Source organism: Pleurodeles waltl, chromosome 3_1 (assembly GCF_031143425.1).
Source record: "Pleurodeles waltl isolate 20211129_DDA chromosome 3_1, aPleWal1.hap1.20221129, whole genome shotgun sequence".
NCBI lineage: Eukaryota > Metazoa > Chordata > Amphibia > Caudata > Salamandridae > Pleurodeles > Pleurodeles waltl.
Window position 1 is genome coordinate 9,337,754 of NC_090440.1, and position 17,314 is coordinate 9,355,067.

The 17,314-nt window shown below is 46.5% G+C and overlaps 1 protein-coding gene across 14 annotated transcripts in view; it reads right to left on the reverse strand.

Annotated features, from left to right (window-relative positions):
• MADD (MAP kinase activating death domain) overlaps positions 1-17,314 on the reverse strand; it is a 639,440-nt gene that overhangs the window by 165,323 nt on the left and 456,803 nt on the right. For 13 of the 14 annotated variants that reach the window (XM_069221634.1, XM_069221639.1, XM_069221632.1 and 10 more), the window contains one exon: positions 11,701-11,770. The exons of the other annotated variant lie outside the window; for it this stretch is intronic. In XM_069221634.1, coding sequence (XP_069077735.1) covers positions 11,701-11,770 — 70 coding nt within the window. The remainder of the gene's footprint in view (positions 1-11,700; positions 11,771-17,314) is intronic. 14 annotated transcript variants of the gene reach the window in all.

Here is a 17,314-nt window from a genome sequence, read left to right on the forward strand (position 1 = left end):
TGGGTATAATTCAGGTTAATATTATTTGAGACACTGGGTACTGGAACGTAAGTTACAGCTTGGATAAACAGCATTGTAATCCATTAAAATGCACAAGGTTAGTTGTTGATACGGCTGCATCAAAGAATAAGCAACCATATTTCACAATGATGATCGGTTATTCTGTGAGAAATTATTTTCTAGATTTGCAGACAAGTCGCTTGCTACTGAAGGAAAATTCAGGCAGGTGGATATAGTGCTAATGGGATAGACAGGCACTGTCCACATCATAGCCGTTAAATTCAGGAACTTAACTTTGTATTTGTTGTTTGTTACATTTTTATGTAATATTTGGTCCCGCTTTAAAAAAAAGAAAAAGATCAAAAACATACTTTGCTTAAATGATTTAACTAGTGCTGAGGAGGCCACGGTTTATTTGTTTTCTGCCAATGATAACTGAGGTTATACATTTTTAAAGAATTCCTGAATGTATGGCAATTGATAAGGGACGTGTCAAATGCATTTCGATTGTGATATCTGAAACCTACTAACCATACTGAAATATATATTTTTTCCTCCACGTTTTCCTCTGTAACTTTTTCCTACGATGTCAGATTTTTGAAAGCAATATACCGTTACGCCTGCTGGACTCTTCTGGTTGCGGGGATATATAGGGCTTGTAGGTTCATCAAGAACCCTAGGTACCCAGAGCCAATAAATTTGCTGCACCCTGCAGTGGGTTTTCATTCTATACCGCTATACAGTAATTAATTTGCTGAAATATAAAGAGTGAAAAATAGGTATCAAGAAAACTTTGTATTTCCAAAAGGGGCACAAGATAAGGTGTTGAGAAGCAGTGGTTATCTGCACACCCCAAATTCTGGGGTCAACATGAATTACAGTGCATTTCACAAATAGTTGTCTTTTTTTACACATGTTTAACATTTGGAAGGAAAAAATGTTGAGAAAGACAAGGGACAGTAACACTTGTTCTTCTATTCTGTTCTCCCCCCTCCCAAGTCTCCCGATAAAAATGGCACCTCACTTGTGTGGGTAGGCCTAGTGCCTGTGACAGGAAACGCAACATGGACACATCACATTTTAACATTGAAATGTGACGTGTCTTTTGCAAAGTGCCTAGCTGGGGATTTTGGCCTCTAGCTCAGCCGGCACCTAGGGAAACCTACCAAACCTGCACATTTTTGAAAACTAGACACCTAGTGGAATCCAGGATGGCGTGACTTGTGGGGCTCTCACCAGGTTATGTTACCCAGAATCCTTTGCAAGCTTCAAAATTTGGCAAACAAAACACTTTTTTCTCATATTTCGGTGACAGAAAGATTTGAACTCTGAGAGGAGCCACACATTTCCTTCCACCCAGCCAGTGCTCACCCTAGTCTCCCGAAAAAAACTAGCCACCAGAGGGAATCCAGGGAGGTGTGATTTTCGTGGATCTCCTAGTGTTTTCTTACCCAGAATCCTCCGCAAACCTCAAATTTAGCTAAAAAATGATATTTTTCCCACATTTCTTTGTGCGATCACCGCACCGGCGCAAATTTCCTCCCACCCAATGTTCCCCTCAGTCTTCCCATAAAAATGATATCTCACTTGTGTAGGTGGGCCAAATGCCTGTGACAGGGAAGAGCCAAAAACAAGTAAAAAACTGAGGGGGAGCCAAAGCGGGTCCAAAAGGGCAAAAAAAACATTTTTAGGCTGACAAGTGGGGCAGATTTTTTATCAGTATAGATGTGACAATGCTGGGTCGTAGGAATTTTGTGGATTCCTGCAAATTCCGGAAGGTTCCATCAAAAAAATGTGAAAAAAAATGTGTGAATTTCCAGCAAAGTTGGAGGTTTTCAGGGCATTGTGGGTAAGAAAATGGTGCGGGTGCATGTGAAGCACACACCCCTGCACTCACCCAGATGTTTAGTTTTCAGATGTGCCTAAGTCTTGTGGATTTTTCTACATGGCAGCATCCCAAAGTCCAAAAAGTGCAGCCCTCACCACTCCAAGTGGGATGATTTTTAGAGTTAGACAAGCTTCTCATGGGCCAAATGTAAAACCAAAACTCAAAATAATCAAATGTCCTCTTGCTTGCCGTGGGATAAGATGTTTTAGCAAAAAAAAAAAAAATTGTCTCTGGTGGGCTTTCTGCCTTCATTGGGGGCAGATGGGCCTCCCAAAAATAGGTCGATCTGCCACCCAAGGAGGGCAAATATGGCCAACAGTAACGTGCTCCCATGGGAGCAACCCTTGCTCAAGGGGCTGCCTCCCCAAACAAAACACATACATACACGCACACACCAATCCCTGGTACCAAAGAGGTTTCTAATAGAAATAGGCCGATCTGCCCCCAAGGTGGGCAGAAACCCCTTAAAAAAAAAAAAAGGGGATGCTCCCCTTGCGTGAAATTTACACAAACAAATTAAAATCCCTGGTGTCTAGTGTTTTCTGCCCCCCTTGAGGGCGGACTGGCCGAATTAAAATCGGATGATCTGCCCTTAAGGGGGGCAAAAATGGTCAAAAAAATAATTTCCCCCCCAGGCAAGCAACCTTTGCCTAAGGGGTCACTCCCCACGTCAAAAAAAAAAACATAAAAGAAAAAAATATGATAATCCTTGGTGTCTAGCGGTTTCTAACCCCCCTTGGGCAGATCGGCCTAATTAGAAAGGGGGTTGCTCCCCTTGCATGAAATTGACCCAAAAAAATAAATAAATCCCTGGTGTCTAGTGGTTTCTGCCCCTGGGGGGTGTTTTTGTGTGTGTGTGTTTGCGGGGGGGGGGGGGGAGGTGGTGTGGTGGCAGAAATGGATGTAAAATAATTTGCCCAAGGGGCCACTCCCCTTATTACATAAATAAAAATAAAAAAACTCCCTGGTGTCTAGTGCCCATTTCTGCTGCCCGATGGCATCACGATGAGGCAGCAGAAATGCTGAGAGAGACATGAAAGGAGAGGAAAGGCCTCTCCCGCCCCATCCACGTGCACTGGAAGCTCAGGGGGCGGCCTCTGATGAGGTCAGCGTGCAATCGCACGCTGATGTCATCAGACGCCATGGGGTCAGGGTGAAAGGGGAACCGATTCCCCTTCCATCCCTGCCCAGGGAGGGCCCATATCAGGACGTAAAGGTTACGTCCTCAGCACCTGAGCAGAGCAAACAAGGACGTAACCATTAAGTCCTGGGCACCCGAGGGGTAAATCAATAAAAAAACATTTGGTTGATATGTTTGTTCATTCTCAGGGCACCAGAGGAGCAGCAAATCTTCATACCACTTTCGTTGGCCAATTTGCACCCACCAAAAACAATGTGTGAGATTTCCTGAATTTACTGAGAAATATTTGGGTTTAAAAAATATATAAATAACAGAAGAGAGTAAATTAACAGTGTGTTCCAAAACTCTTTTTACAAACTTATCTGAAGCAGAACACTGTCCACTGGTGAGCTGCAAAGTGTCCTGTGGATTACATGTTGAAAAATTGGAAATACAATGCTTGTAAAAGGCTGCGAGTATAAAAGCCCACACTGGTCTTCCAAACTAGTTAAGATGCCTGCATGGCAACGCATTGTGTATGTGCAATAACTGTATTTCTATTGTTTCTTAGGACAAGTTTACCAACCTGAAAATCTCACGCAGTCCTGGCCTATGATATGGCCTACCAGTGCTAAAAATGTTTCTCTTGTATTTGCAGAAGAACATTAGCCGATGCCCACCTGATCACCTCATGTGCCAACAAATGTATTAAAAAAGGGAGCATCCTTAATGGAGAGCAAAGAACAGTTGCAGAACTTGCATGAGTGTTTCCCAACCCATAAGAGAGGCATCTGTCACACACTGCACTTTGTGAACAAGCTACTTACCTTCAGTAACAAATGATCTAGTAGAGACATAGTCTAGTTGCAGATTCCTTACCTTAGAAATTCCCCCAGGTGTCAGACTAGATCTGGAGATTTTTCTTCGAACAGTACCTATGCGGGCCATCAGGTGGCATTGGTTGACTCTGTGTCCGTCGTAGTCATCGTGATGACGTGGCAGTTGAATAGAGCTGGAACAACCTCCCCCTGCACCTCGGACAAAGTCCATCGCTCACCATCTTCAGGAAGAACCTCAAGACGTGGCTCTTCGGATGAAACTCCTTCCCCCACCCCCAAGCACCTTGAGACCCTTACAGGTGAGTAGCCGCGCGTTACAAAAACGGATTGATTGATATAGGCGCCACCTCCGGCGCACTGACATCAGTTTCTTTTCACGACTTTCCCCACCAGAAGCATGGAACCATGAAGAACACTGAGAATGGTGCACCAGAACTAATCCTCTGAAAGGGAGTCCCTGTCTCTAGAAACCAGTTCGCAGAGTGGGGAGGATGGGTGGGTCGGTAAGGAATCTGCAACTAGAAAATGTCTACCAGATAATTTGTTACCAAAGGTAAGTAACTTGTTCATTTGAGAGAGATTTCTAGTTGAAGATTCCATAACTTAGAATAGATACCCAAGCAATACCATCCCTGGAGATGGGTCTGTGAACCAAGAACATACTAAGAAGTCCTGCAGCACCGAACGGCCAAAGCAGCCATCCCTGCAGACCTGACTTGCCAGGCAGTAGTGTATAGTGAAAGTGTGCAGGAACACCCACATTGCTGCTTGGTTGCATGTTAACGTAGTGGTTGTGGCAGTTGTTCTTGGAGAGCGAGTACTCAAACCCTCAGGGGGCTGCTACTTAGCCAAAGCGTAGCACATTTTGATGCAGCGAACAACCCAACTAGAGATGGTCCTTTTCTGCACCACCCAACTTCTACCTTTCTTTGCCCCAACATAACCAACAGAGTTGATCGTCAACCCGGAAGTCTTTGGTATGACTGAGGTAGAACGTCAACATTCTTTCTGGATCCAGACAGTGGCATCTCCTCTCCAAGAGAGGGATGTGGGTGTGTGTAAAAAGTAGGCAAGTTGATGGATTGGCCTGCTTGAAAGGGTGTGACCACTTTAAGGAGGAAATAAGTCCTACTAGGAAGCACCACTTTGTCCGGATGGACAGAGATAAAGGGTGGCTTCGAAGAAAGAGCATGTAGCTCACTCTCTCTATGAGCAGAGGTGATGGCTACAAGAAAGATTGTCTTTAAAGTGATAAGTTGAAGAGGCAAATTATGAAGGGGCTCAAAAGGAGCACACATGAGGTAAGTGAGTACCAAGTTCAAATCCCACTGGGGAATTATGAACGGGGTAGGCAAAAACATGTGGGTAAGACCCTTGAAGAACCGCTCAACAATGGGAGATTTAAACAAGGAGGGTTGATCTGGTAGTCTGAGGAAAGCAGAAATGGCAGACAGACACTTTAACGGTGCCCAGAGCAGAACCCTGCTGGGCAAAAGAGTACAAACAAAAGAACCTGAGACAGAGGTGCAGAAAGGTGATCAAAAGACTTGTTGGTACACCATGCCACAAATGTATTCCAACAACAGGTGTATACCGATTTGGTGGAGGGACGCCTGGCTGCCAAGATAACATCACGGACTTTGTGCGAAAGGTCAAAAGCGGTCAACCCCTGCTGCTAAATCTCTACGCAAGAAGGTGGAGACTAGACAGGTTTGGGTGGAGATCCATCCCCTGCTGCTGCGACAGAAGATCCTCTGAAGAGGCAATCTGAGTGAAGGATCGATGGCCATGCTTAGAAGCTCGGGATACCATACTCTCCATGGACAGTCCAGAGCCACAAGTATTACGTGGGCCTGGTTGTTCTTGATCTTGTTGAGAACTCTGGGAAGAAGGGGTGTAGGTAAAAAAGCCTACAGGAGACCTGAATTTCACTGAAGACGAAAAGCGTCGCTGAGAGAGTGCCTCCTCGGTAACTCCAGTGAGAAAAACAGGTTACATTGCACGTTCTCTGCAGAGGCAAACAGATCTGACCAAGGCTCTCCCCACTGCTGACAGAGACCTTGCGCCACCTTCAGATGGTGACGCCATTCGTGATCGACAATGCATTGATGAGTGAGTTTGTCCGCTCTGATGTTCAGAGAGCCTGCCAGATGTTGAACCACCAGGGATATGCCTTGATGTTTCAGCCAGGTCCAGAGGCGCAGAGCCTCCCGACAAAGGGTCCATAACCCAACACATACCTGCTTGTTGCAGAACCACATGGCAGTTGTGTTGTCCATGAACATCTGCACCACTTTCCCTTTGAGATAGGGAAGGAAAGCTTCCAATGCAATCCCGATTGCTTTGAGCTCCAGAAGACTGATGTGGAGCCCAGAAGCCTCTGATCTCCACCTCCCCTGTTTTGCTGCCGATCTCAGGAGTGACACATCTGTCAATACTGTGAGATTTGGTTGGGGAAGGGAGAGGGATCTACTGTTGACCCAACCACGGTTCGCAAGCCACCACTGCAGATCTTGTGCAGTTCTCTCCTAGATCTGGACCACGTCGGAGAGATTCCCTTGATGCTGCACCCACTGGAACTTCAGGTCCCACTGCAGAGCCCGCATATGCCATCTGGCATGTGTTACTAGCAGGAGGCCCAGCAGCTTTAGAGTCAGTCTCACTGAAACCCAAGACCGAGGACGAAAGATCAGAATCATAGCCTGAATGTCTTAGACTCGCTTTTCGGGAGAATAAGCCCAGAACTGCACTGTGTCCAGAACAGCTCAGATGAAAGGAAGTGTCTGAGGGGGAGTCAGGTGTGACTTCGGCATGTTTATAGTGAACCCCAGAGAATGCAGGAGGTCCGCCGTAGTCTGAAGGTGGCAGACAACAGCTTGGGGCGAGCCTGTCTTCAACAGCCAACCATTGAGATAGGGGAAGACAAACCCCTAGCTTGCACAGATGAGCTGCGACCACCGCCATCACTTTTGTGAACACCTGAGGGGCGCTGATAAGGCCAACATGGAGCACAGTAAACTGAAAGTGCTTGTGACCTACCTGAACCGCAAGTAATGACTGAGGGCAGGCAGGATGGGAACGTGAAAGTAGGCATCCTGTAAGGCCAACGCTGCCACCCAGGGCAGGTAGGACCCGAGCCAGAGTGAGCTATTTGAACCTTTCCTTTCGGAGGCCTAGAATAGGGCGGAGGCCCTTGTCCTTCTTGGGCACCAGAAAGTAGCAGAAATGAAAACCACCACCTACTCTGGCACAAGGACCCTCTGTATGGCTCCGTTGCCCAAGAGAGCCGCAACTTCCTTGCAGAGAATCTTCCATCATCTGATCGTAGGATGGTGGCATGGCCAGAGGGGCAGTCTCGAAGGGCAGGGAGTAGCCCCTTTGGACGATTTGCAAAATCCGCCTGTCTGTCGGATGGATTCCCAGTGGGGCAGGTGATGGTGAATCCTGCCTCCAACTGGTCCGTGATGGAGCGATTGACTAGGCAGGTTTGGAGGCTGCAGTGAAGGGTGTGGTGGACTGGGCCGACCGCTGGCTCCCTGATCCACAGGGACTTTGGATCTCGCATCTGTGTAGAGGCTGGGCAGCATGCGCAGCACGGTGGCTGGAGGCAAATGAACGTAGCAGGCACCCCTTCCACCGCCAAACAAGGGGCTAAAAGCAGTCTGGGGTGGGGGGGATGCGGGGGGTAAGAAACAGCAGCGAGGACAAGGGGCCGAGCAATAGCTCAGGACTCCTTAAAGCCCTCAACACCAAGTCTGCTTCGTCTCCGAAGAGATGGGTGCCATCTAAGGGCATGTCCATAAGCAATTGCTGGACATCCCCTGAAAAGCCAGACGTCCTCAACCAAGCGTGGTGCTTCAAGGCCACTGTCCATGCAACCAATCTGCCTAGTCAGTCAGTTGTGTTCAGCCCACAACGTATTGTGAACTTGGCTGTGTCCCTCCCATCAGCAACAGGTTGGGAGAGAACGGCCCGGGCCTCCTCTGGGATCTGTGCAGCATCTACACGACCGTATCACAAAGTATAGGAATAGCAGCCCAAAAAGCAAGCGGTGTTCATGAACCCAGTCATCCGGGGTGCGGATGGGAATGCCCCATGAGAGGGAGAAGCATGAATGACCAAAATCTCAGGCGTCAGATGTTGGGAATTTAAGGTTATTAGGTGCAGGCCTATGGCGGAGGGTGATTGTCCTGTTGACGGGAGCCCCTGTGCTGGGTTTAGACCACATCGGCAGCAGGACATCAGTGAGGGCTTCATCAGGGCAAAAAGGGTTCAGACGTGGAAGCCCCAGGCTGACGCACCTCAGTCAGGGGGTTAGTCCTGATAGCCACTGAAGGCAGCTTGAGGCCCAGGACCTTGGCCACTCTTCTCACCACCACTGAATATGAGGCTCTCCCCTCCGTAGCCACGGTAGGAGAAAGCATGCCAGCATCAGGGGAGGTGTCGAGACCACTGGCTTCGCCCAGTTCCTGAGCCTAGTCCGTTTCAGGATCTTCTAGCTGGAATTCTAAAGGATCCATACTCTCACTGCACCCATAACCATAGGCATAAGAGTCAATATCCATTCTGGGGAACATAGGCCCCATCGAAGATGAAACTGGTGTCGAGCGATGTCGTTTCGGCTCCGGATCGAGTCGGGAATAGGTATGGGATTGATGTCAATCATGGGCCTGACCGGCATCGGCAGTGTCAGTGTCTTTACCGGGTAAAGGTCGCGATGGCATGACCAGCACCAGTATGGATCCAGTAACAGATCCTGGGGTGCCCTCCGGAGATGAGGTTGAAGCTGCCACCTCAGATCCCGAGGGGGCCCCCTCTGACACTACTGGGTTCGAAGGAGTCACAGGAGGGTTAGCCTGCCCAAAAGTGAGACACATGGCCTTGTAAAACTCTGAGTTGGACAGAGGTGGCTCAGACACCTGGAAACTCGGGGAGGCGTGGAGCCGACTCAGAAGCAGGCTCCGAGGACGGAGGCCTAGAGCGCCGACGCTCCTCCCACGTTGCATTGTCTGAGCGATGGGATGAAGTCGAAGAATGTTTGCTCTTCTTTGACTTTTTCTTGTGACCCGAATGTCCAAAAGGATTTGGAATGGGATGAGGACGAGTGGTGATGGCTCCACAAGTGGTCTTGAGACCTTCCGCTTGAACAAGACCGGGAGCGACACGGAGCAGTGTGCAGGGCAGCCTTGAGCTTTATGGACAGCTCCCTCAAAGCCTCTGGATTCATGGCTCGGCACTCAGAACATGACTTCAGGTTATGGTCGCACTCCAAGCACCACAAGCACACGAGGTGCAGATCCATCACTGACATCATGCAGTGACAGGAGTCACATGGCTTGAATCCGGTCTTGTGGGAAGACATCCTGACCCACCGAGAAGTCAAAAAAATTTAAAAAAAGTTTTAAAAAAAGGTTGAAAAGTCAGTCAAAAAAAAACAACTGAGGGTATCTCTTCTCTGGATCTGTGCACAGGCTGGCGTAGAAAGAAAAGAACTGACATCAGCCTGCCAGGGAGGCCTGGATACGACCGCAACATCATCAAGGCGACCACGACCGACACGGAGTTGCCGGACACCACCTGAAGGTGCACAGGGGTACTGCTCGAAGAAAAATCTCTGGACCCAGTCTGACACCTGGGGGAAATTCTAAGGTAAGGAATCTGCAGTTAGGAGTCTTTATCAGATAATGCAGTTATATCAAACCAGTGCTAACAAATGCTTGCCTTTGTCCATCACAGAGGCTGATGTGATACGGAGTCTTAATATCATAAAATCTAATGGCTGACCCATACCGGACTAGAAACTACTGTCACACTTGCAGAGTCATCCTTGGTTGTGGATGAACAGTGCATCAACAAGTCACACCGCCTCAGAACTGTGAGAGACAGGAGGATGCTATGCAGCTTACATAGAATGAACCAGGCACTTTACAGAAAGTGTGGTGAGCACAAGAATATCTTCAGAATACTGGATGATTTTTCCTCCTAAAGACGTTTCAGGAGCTTGGAGAAAGACGAAGGAGCCAAGACCCTGCTTGTTCCAAGGCAGCACAGGATTATGAAAGGATCTTGGCCGCTTGAGCAGGTCACGCAGCCCCGATCATATTAAAACCAATCCTGTCATTACACAAATACTCAAATGCTTTCTTCCCCAAGTGCCGTAAGAAGCACAGGTCCATTGCCAGATCAATGGAGTCAGAAGCCTTGGAAAAAGAAGACTCTGCTGGGGCCGAGTAAGATGGAGATTGCCTTTCACTAGCATCTGATGCCATGGCACAGCTCATAAGCAGTGGCACTGCATGTGCAGCCCTTAAGGGATATTTCCTGCCCATTCTTTATAGCTTAATGCTGTTCTTCTCTGGGAGCAGGGAAAAAACATCCAGGGTTCAGGGAATGCTGGCATGCTTCTGCCAATACGTCCGAAAGGCAGCGGGCAGCAGTTCTCTGTTGCTTGTGTTCACTTAAGGGGATTGCTGGCACAGAAGCCCGGTTCTTGAAGAATGTCTTTCCTTCTAAGTTTTATTAAAAGCATATTGTGACTATACTAAAACCTATAGTGGGCTTTGTGCCAGCCGAATGTGTACCACTGGTGGGCTTTCTTCTCAGTGTAATTTGCTTGCTCCTTCCTCCGTGGCTTTCCTTCCTCTTGTGCGTGGTCCTTTCCCTGGAGTATTGCGTCTTTTTCAACTGATGGACTGGATGACTGTCTCCTTCCACTATTTTCATTCTGGAAGTGTGTTTGTTTAGGTCATCACTCCATGGGATTGCATGTATCTTCTCTCCTTTCTGTGCTAATTCCCAACTCAAATCCATGTGTCACCAAAGCACTCTGTGTTGCTTACGCCACTTTACACCTTTTCTTTCTACATGTCTCCATTCTTTTTTTTGTTTTTATATTTTACATGCCCTAAGCTTCAAAACTGCTCCCCTGCCCCCTGTGCTTCGCCAATGCTCTAATTTTTCTTTTTCTGGATACTGCAGCAGCTGACATTTCCTACTGGGGCACTCCCTTTGCAAACATTTGCTTGCCTGCATAATTTTAATTTTAATTTATGGCTCTAGGACTGGCATTTGTCATCTTCGAACAGTAAATTAAAAGTTAAAAAAGAATAAAATTGGCGACATGTATGCTGACAAATGCTTATGTAGGTCATTACTCTGCAGCAAGTTTATTTTTTTATTTTTGTCAATGCTGTTTCGCATCGAGAAACAAGCATGTTTTTCCCTCTTCCGTTTTGTGGTTGCCTGCGTTTCGGTTTAGAAGGTATGTGGCCTGACAGTTTACACTAAACTACTCCAATTGGAGCAGGGCCAAAACTAAATTCCAGACTGAGGTGGAAGGGTGGGCAAGAGAAAACTATGGACAGACTGCGGCCCAGAGTAAATATTAGCGGATGAGATTAAGTCAAGTAATCTACCCAACACTTTTTGTTTCTCTTGATGCAGAACAGCATCAGTAAAAATCACTGATAAAGCCAAAAGGCTCGGTAATGCCAGTGAATGGCAAGATCTAATGGTTTTGCCACTGCTTCTTTCAAATGTGGTTGACATAGGTGGGCTGAGTTTGTATCGGTCCCTGGTGGCTGTGACTGCCGTCTAGAGGCAAGTCTTTTATCTGAATGCGGGGGGAGTAAGTAGGGGTGATGCAAGCCACTCTCCCGGCCCCGTGGACCGGCTACAACTCACAACTTGGAAGCCCATGGGGTGAAGGGGGCCCTTTAGTCTGACAAATAGCACCGCACTGGGTACAAACCTCCCCGTTACAGATGAGGGGACTGCAGCAGGACCCTCTGCGGATGAGTTTGGAAATTGCTTTCGTTCAAGCACAACATCTTAGATGAAAAGTCTGTAATTACCAAATTCCTCCAGGACAAAGACTCCCTTCTCTGTATTGCACTTTTTTATGTGGTTCAGCTGAATGAAAACCTGCAGAAAAAAAGAAAGAGAGGGAGAGAAGGTGATGGAGAGAGGTGAATGTGGTGAAGGAATAATCAATAAAGGTAATAGAGGCAATAAAAAGGTATAGAAGAGACAAAGATAAAAGACAGAGCCAGAGAGAAATGAGGAGAATCCAAAGAGGACAGAGTAACCAAGACCAAGAAGGTAAAGGAGAAGAACAGAGAGGAAAGATAAGAATTTAAAAAAAAGTAAAAATAGAGAAAGATAATCAAGGAGATAAAGTTGGGATGCAAAAGGCACATAACGGATGGAGAAGAAAGTTGATAGAGGAGGAAGAAATGAGTAAAAACGTGAAAGAGGAGTGAAGAAGCAGGCAAAAACACAGGATAAGAAAAAGTGAGTAAGAAGTTAAGAAGAGAGCAGAAAAGGTGGCAGGAGGGACGAAGAAGAGAGAAAGATGGTAAGTGGAGGAGGAATCTCAGTGCTCATCACATTTAACACAAATGTTATTTGACATAATCAAAGCAAGTTTAACGGGGAACGAGTCTATCAGGAAAGGCAATTATTTTTTAATCAGACACAAAGAAAAATAAAAGGAAAATGTAAAATGAAACATTATCTTGAAAAAGTGAAAAAAATGAAATTACAAAGTGACAGTGCTAAGAAGCCAAGACAGCAGAAGATGTTGTACCTTCCGCTCCTTGCAGGAGGAGTGAGCATGGGAGAGAAATGAGACCATTAGTGACTGTGACGTACGCAACACGCCCCCCTCATTGCCAGATACCACCCACCAACACACCAGCACCACACACAAGGGGCACAGAGACCCACCCAGCCCACCCTCACTAGGGTCCTCCCTCTCCATGCACCCTCCTCCAGCACAGAGGGCACGACACAACACCGTCCTGCTGTTCCTGCGGGCTAGCATGGGAGAGGGGAGGCGCAGCAGACCCAGGGATGGAGAGGGACTCTTTGCAATGGGTGCTGCTGCTGGGCAGGTAATACTGCCATCTCATCAACCTAACAAGACAGGTGTCAAGTGGGCTTAGTGTGCTAGTACAAGATCACTCAAAGTGGAGGACACAGACAGGAAGACTGTCGGACCAGGGCACTGGCAGGACTTCACCAAGGGCGTTGCAGTGCACAGGAGCTGGGCACTGGCAGGATGTCACCAAGGGCTTTGCAGTGCACAGGAGCTGGGCACTGGCAGGACTTCACAAAGGGCTCTGCAGTACACAGGAGCTGGGCACTGCCAACAAGCTAGGGCTTTAGCAGAGACTGCAGGACGGATTGGGGGAGGCAAAGCAAGGAATGGAAATGAATGACACCAGTACTGACCTGTAACGGAAAGCCTTCAGTTAAGTGTGTCTTACATAGAACACTCCCATTGTCAAGGAGCCAACAACACATTTTGAAAACAATAGTTTTAGCCTTTCATGGCAGCCATCTTGTTTAAGCACTTTCATGCTAAGGCCATAACTGTGAAGATATCCAAGACCATCTTAGTATTTTTAAGTTCTCGATCACTGACGAACATATACCGGAAGCAGAGTGCGGGTAGGTTGCATATAAATTCACACAAGATAAACCGAAGACCTACTGCTACCAGTTAGTAGTGATGGCGTCTTCTCCACCATCAGATCTTCTGTAGACTGGCACATTCTGACATCCTCATGCCCCACTTGTAAATCAGCCTAAGCGCTAGGAACACCAGGGTACGATTTCTAGCATATAAGGCAGATTTCAACATCACCCACAAAAGGCCTTGCCAGTTATGGTGTCTGGGCTTGTTCAGGCTGCTGGAACGTACCTGAATGTTTCAGAGACCTCTCAGTTTTTCCACAAGATGCTCTGGCATGCATGCCTTGGGTACATGTGTGGGTTATCTATGAGAAGACGTCCTTCATAAACACATTTCCACTGGAATATTGGGCACTTAGGAAATTTATTCTCCTATGTGTACTGATGAGTCCCTTCAAATAACATTCATTCTTTCTATTCCTTTCGTATCACTAGTTTACAGAAGCTTCTGCCACATTGGAGATACTTTTCTTTACAGTATTTCCTACTTTACTATAGTTGCCACGCTGGTGCTGTTCTGCGCCTTAACATGTCTAGTTTACAAAAGCTGCCACACTGGTGCTGTTCTGCCCCTTAACATATCTACTTTACAAAAGTTGCCACATTGGCGCTGTTCTGCTCCTTGACATTTCTAGTTTACAAAAGCTGCCACACTGGTGCTGTTCTGCTCCTTGACATTTCTAGTTTACAAAAGCTGCCACACTGGTGCTGTTCTGCTCCTTGACATTTCTAGTTTACAAAAGCTGCCACACTGGTGCTGTTCTGCTCCTTGACAGTCTTAGTTTACAAAAGCTGCCACATTGGTGCTATTCTGCTCCTTGACATTTCTAGTTTACAAAAGCTGACACACTGGTGCTGTTCTGCTCCTTGACAGTACTAGTTTACAAAAGCTGCCACACTGGTGCTGTGCTCTTTGACATTTATAGTTTACAAAAGCTGTCACATTGGTGCTGTTCTGCTCCTTGACATTTCTAGTTTACAAAAGCTGCCACACTGGTGCTGTTCTGCTCCTTGACAGTACTAGTTTACAAAAGCTGCCACACTGGTGCTGTTCTGCTCTTTGACATTTATAGTTTACAAAAGCTGCCACATTGGTGCTGTTCTGCTCCTTGACATTTCTAGTTTACAAAAGCTGCCACATTAGTGCTGTTCTGCTCCTTGACATTTCTAGTTTACAAAAGCTGCCATATGAGTGCTGTTCTGCGCCTTCCAGTTTACAAAAGCTGCCAAACTGGTGCTGTTCTGCTCTAACATTTCTAGTTTACAAAAGCTGCCACACTGGTGCTGTTCTGCTCCTTGACAGTACTAGTTTACAAAAGCTGCCACACTGGTGCTGTTCTGCTCTTTGACATTTATAGTTTACAAAAGCTGCCACATTGGTGCTGTTCTGCTCCTTGACATTTATAGTTTACAAAAGCTGCCACACTGGTGCAGTTCTGCTCCTTGACACTACTAGTTTACAAAAGCTGCCACACTGGTGCTCTGCTCTTTAACATTTCTAGTTTACAAAAGCTGCCACACTGGTGCTGTTCTGCTCTTTGACATTTCTAGTTTACAAAAGCTGCCACACTGGTGCTGTGCTCTTTGACAGTACTAGTTAACAAAAGCTGCCAAACTGGTGCTGTTCTGCTCTTTAACATTTCTAGTTTACAAAAGCTGCCACACTGGTGCTGTTCTGCTCCTTGACATTTCTAGTTTACAAAAGCTGCCACACTGGTGCAGTTCTGCTCCTTGACACTACTAGTTTACAAAAGCTGCCACACTGGTGCTCTGCTCTTTAACATTTCTAGTTTACAAAAGCTGCCACACTGGTGCTCTGCTCTTTAACATTTCTAGTTTACAAAAGCTGCCACACTGTTGCTGTTCTGCTCTTTGGCATTTATAGTTTAAAAAAGCTGCCACATTGGTGCTGTTCTGCTCCTTGACATTTCTAGTTTACAAAAGCTGCCACATTAGTGCTGTTCTGCTCCTTGACATTTCTAGTTTACAAAATCTGCCACACTGGTGCTCTGCTCTTTAACATTTCTAGTTTACAAAAGCTGCCACACTGGTGCAGTTCTGCTCCTTGACACTACTAGTTTACAAAAGCTGCCACACTGGTGCTCTGCTCTTTAACATTTCTAGTTTACAAAAGCTGCCACACTGGTGCTGTTCTGCTCTTTGACATTTCTAGTTTACAAAATCTGCCACATTGGTGCTGTTCTGCCCTTTAACATTTCTAGTTTACAAAAGCTGCCACATTAGTGCTGTTCTGCGCCTTCCAGTTTACAAAAGCTGCCAAACTGGTGCTGTTCTGCTCCTTGACAGTACTAGTTTAGAAAAGCTGCCACACTGGTGCTGTTCTGCTCCTTGACATTTCTAGTTTACAAAAGCTGCCACACTGGTGCTGTTCTGCTCTTTGACATTTCTAGTTAACAAAAGCTGCCACACTGGTGCTGTGCTCTTTGACAGTACTAGTTAACAAAAGCTGCCACACTGGTGCTGTTCTGCTCCTTGACAGTACTAGTTAACAAAAGCTGCCACACTGGTGCTGTTCTGCTCCTTGACAGTACTAGTTTACAAAAGCTGCCACATTGGTGCTCTACTCCTTAACATTTCTAGGTTACAAAAACTGCCACACTGGTGCTGTGCTCCTTGACATTTCTAGTTTAGAAAAGCTGCCACATTAGTGCTGTTCTGCTCCTTCACATTTCTAGTTTACGAAATCTGACACATTGGTGCTGTTCTGCTCCTTAACATTTCTAGTTTACAAAAGCTGACACACTGGTGCTCTGCTCCTTAACATTTCTAGTTTACAAAAGCTGCCACACTGGTGCTGTTCTGCTCCTTGACAGTACTAGTTTACAAAAGCTGCCACACTGGTGCTGTTCTGCTCCTTGGCAGTACTAGTTTACAAAAGCTGACACACTGCTGCTGTGCTCTTTGACATTTCTAGTTTACAAAAGCTGCCACACTGGCGCTGTGCTCTTTGACAGTACTAGTTAACAAAAGCTGCCACACTGGTGCTATTCTGCTCCTTGGCATTACTAGTTAACAAAAGCTGCCGCACTGGTGCTGTTCTGCTCCTTGACATTTCTAGTTTACAAAAGCTGCCTCACTGGTGCTGTTCTGCTCCTTGACAGTACTAGTTTACAAAAGCTGCCACACTGGTGCTGTTCTGCTCCTTGACATTTCTAGTTTACAAAAGCTGCCACATTGGCGCTGTTCTGCTCCTTAAAACTTCTAGTTTACAAAAGCTGCCACATTAGTGCTGTTCTGCGCCTTCCAGTTTACAAAAGCTGCCAAACTGGTGCTGTTCTGCTCTAACATTTCTAGTTTACAAAAGCTGCCACACTGGTGCTATTCTGCTCTTTAACATTTCTAGTTTACAAAAGCTGCCACACTGGTGCTGTTCTGCTCCTTGACATTTCTAGTTTACAAAAGCTGCCACACTGGTGCTGTTCTGCTCCTTGACAGTACTAGTTTACAAAAGCTGCCACACTGGTGCTGTTCTGCTCCTTGACATTTCTAGTTTACAAAAGCTGCCACATTGGCGCTGTTCTGCTCCTTAAAACTTCTAGTTTACAAAAGCTGCCACATTAGTGCTGTTCTGCGCCTTCCAGTTTACAAAAGCTGCCAAACTGGTGCTATTCTGCTCCTAGACATTTCTAGTTTACAAAAGCTGACACACTGGTGCTGTGCTCTTTGACATTTATAGTTTTCAAAATCTGCCACATTGGTGCTGTTCTGCTGCTTGACATTTCTAGTTTACAAAAGCTGCCACATTAGCACTGTTCTGGTCCTTGACATTTCTAGTTTACAAAAGCTGCCACATTGGTGCTGTTCTGCTCTTTAACATTTCTAGTTTACAAAAGCTGCCACACTGGTGCTGTTCTGCTCCTTGACATTTCTAGTTTACAAAAGCTGCCACACTGGTGCTGTTCTGCTCCTTGACAGTACTAGTTTACAAAAGCTGCCACACTGGTGCTGTTCTGCTCCTTGACATTTCTA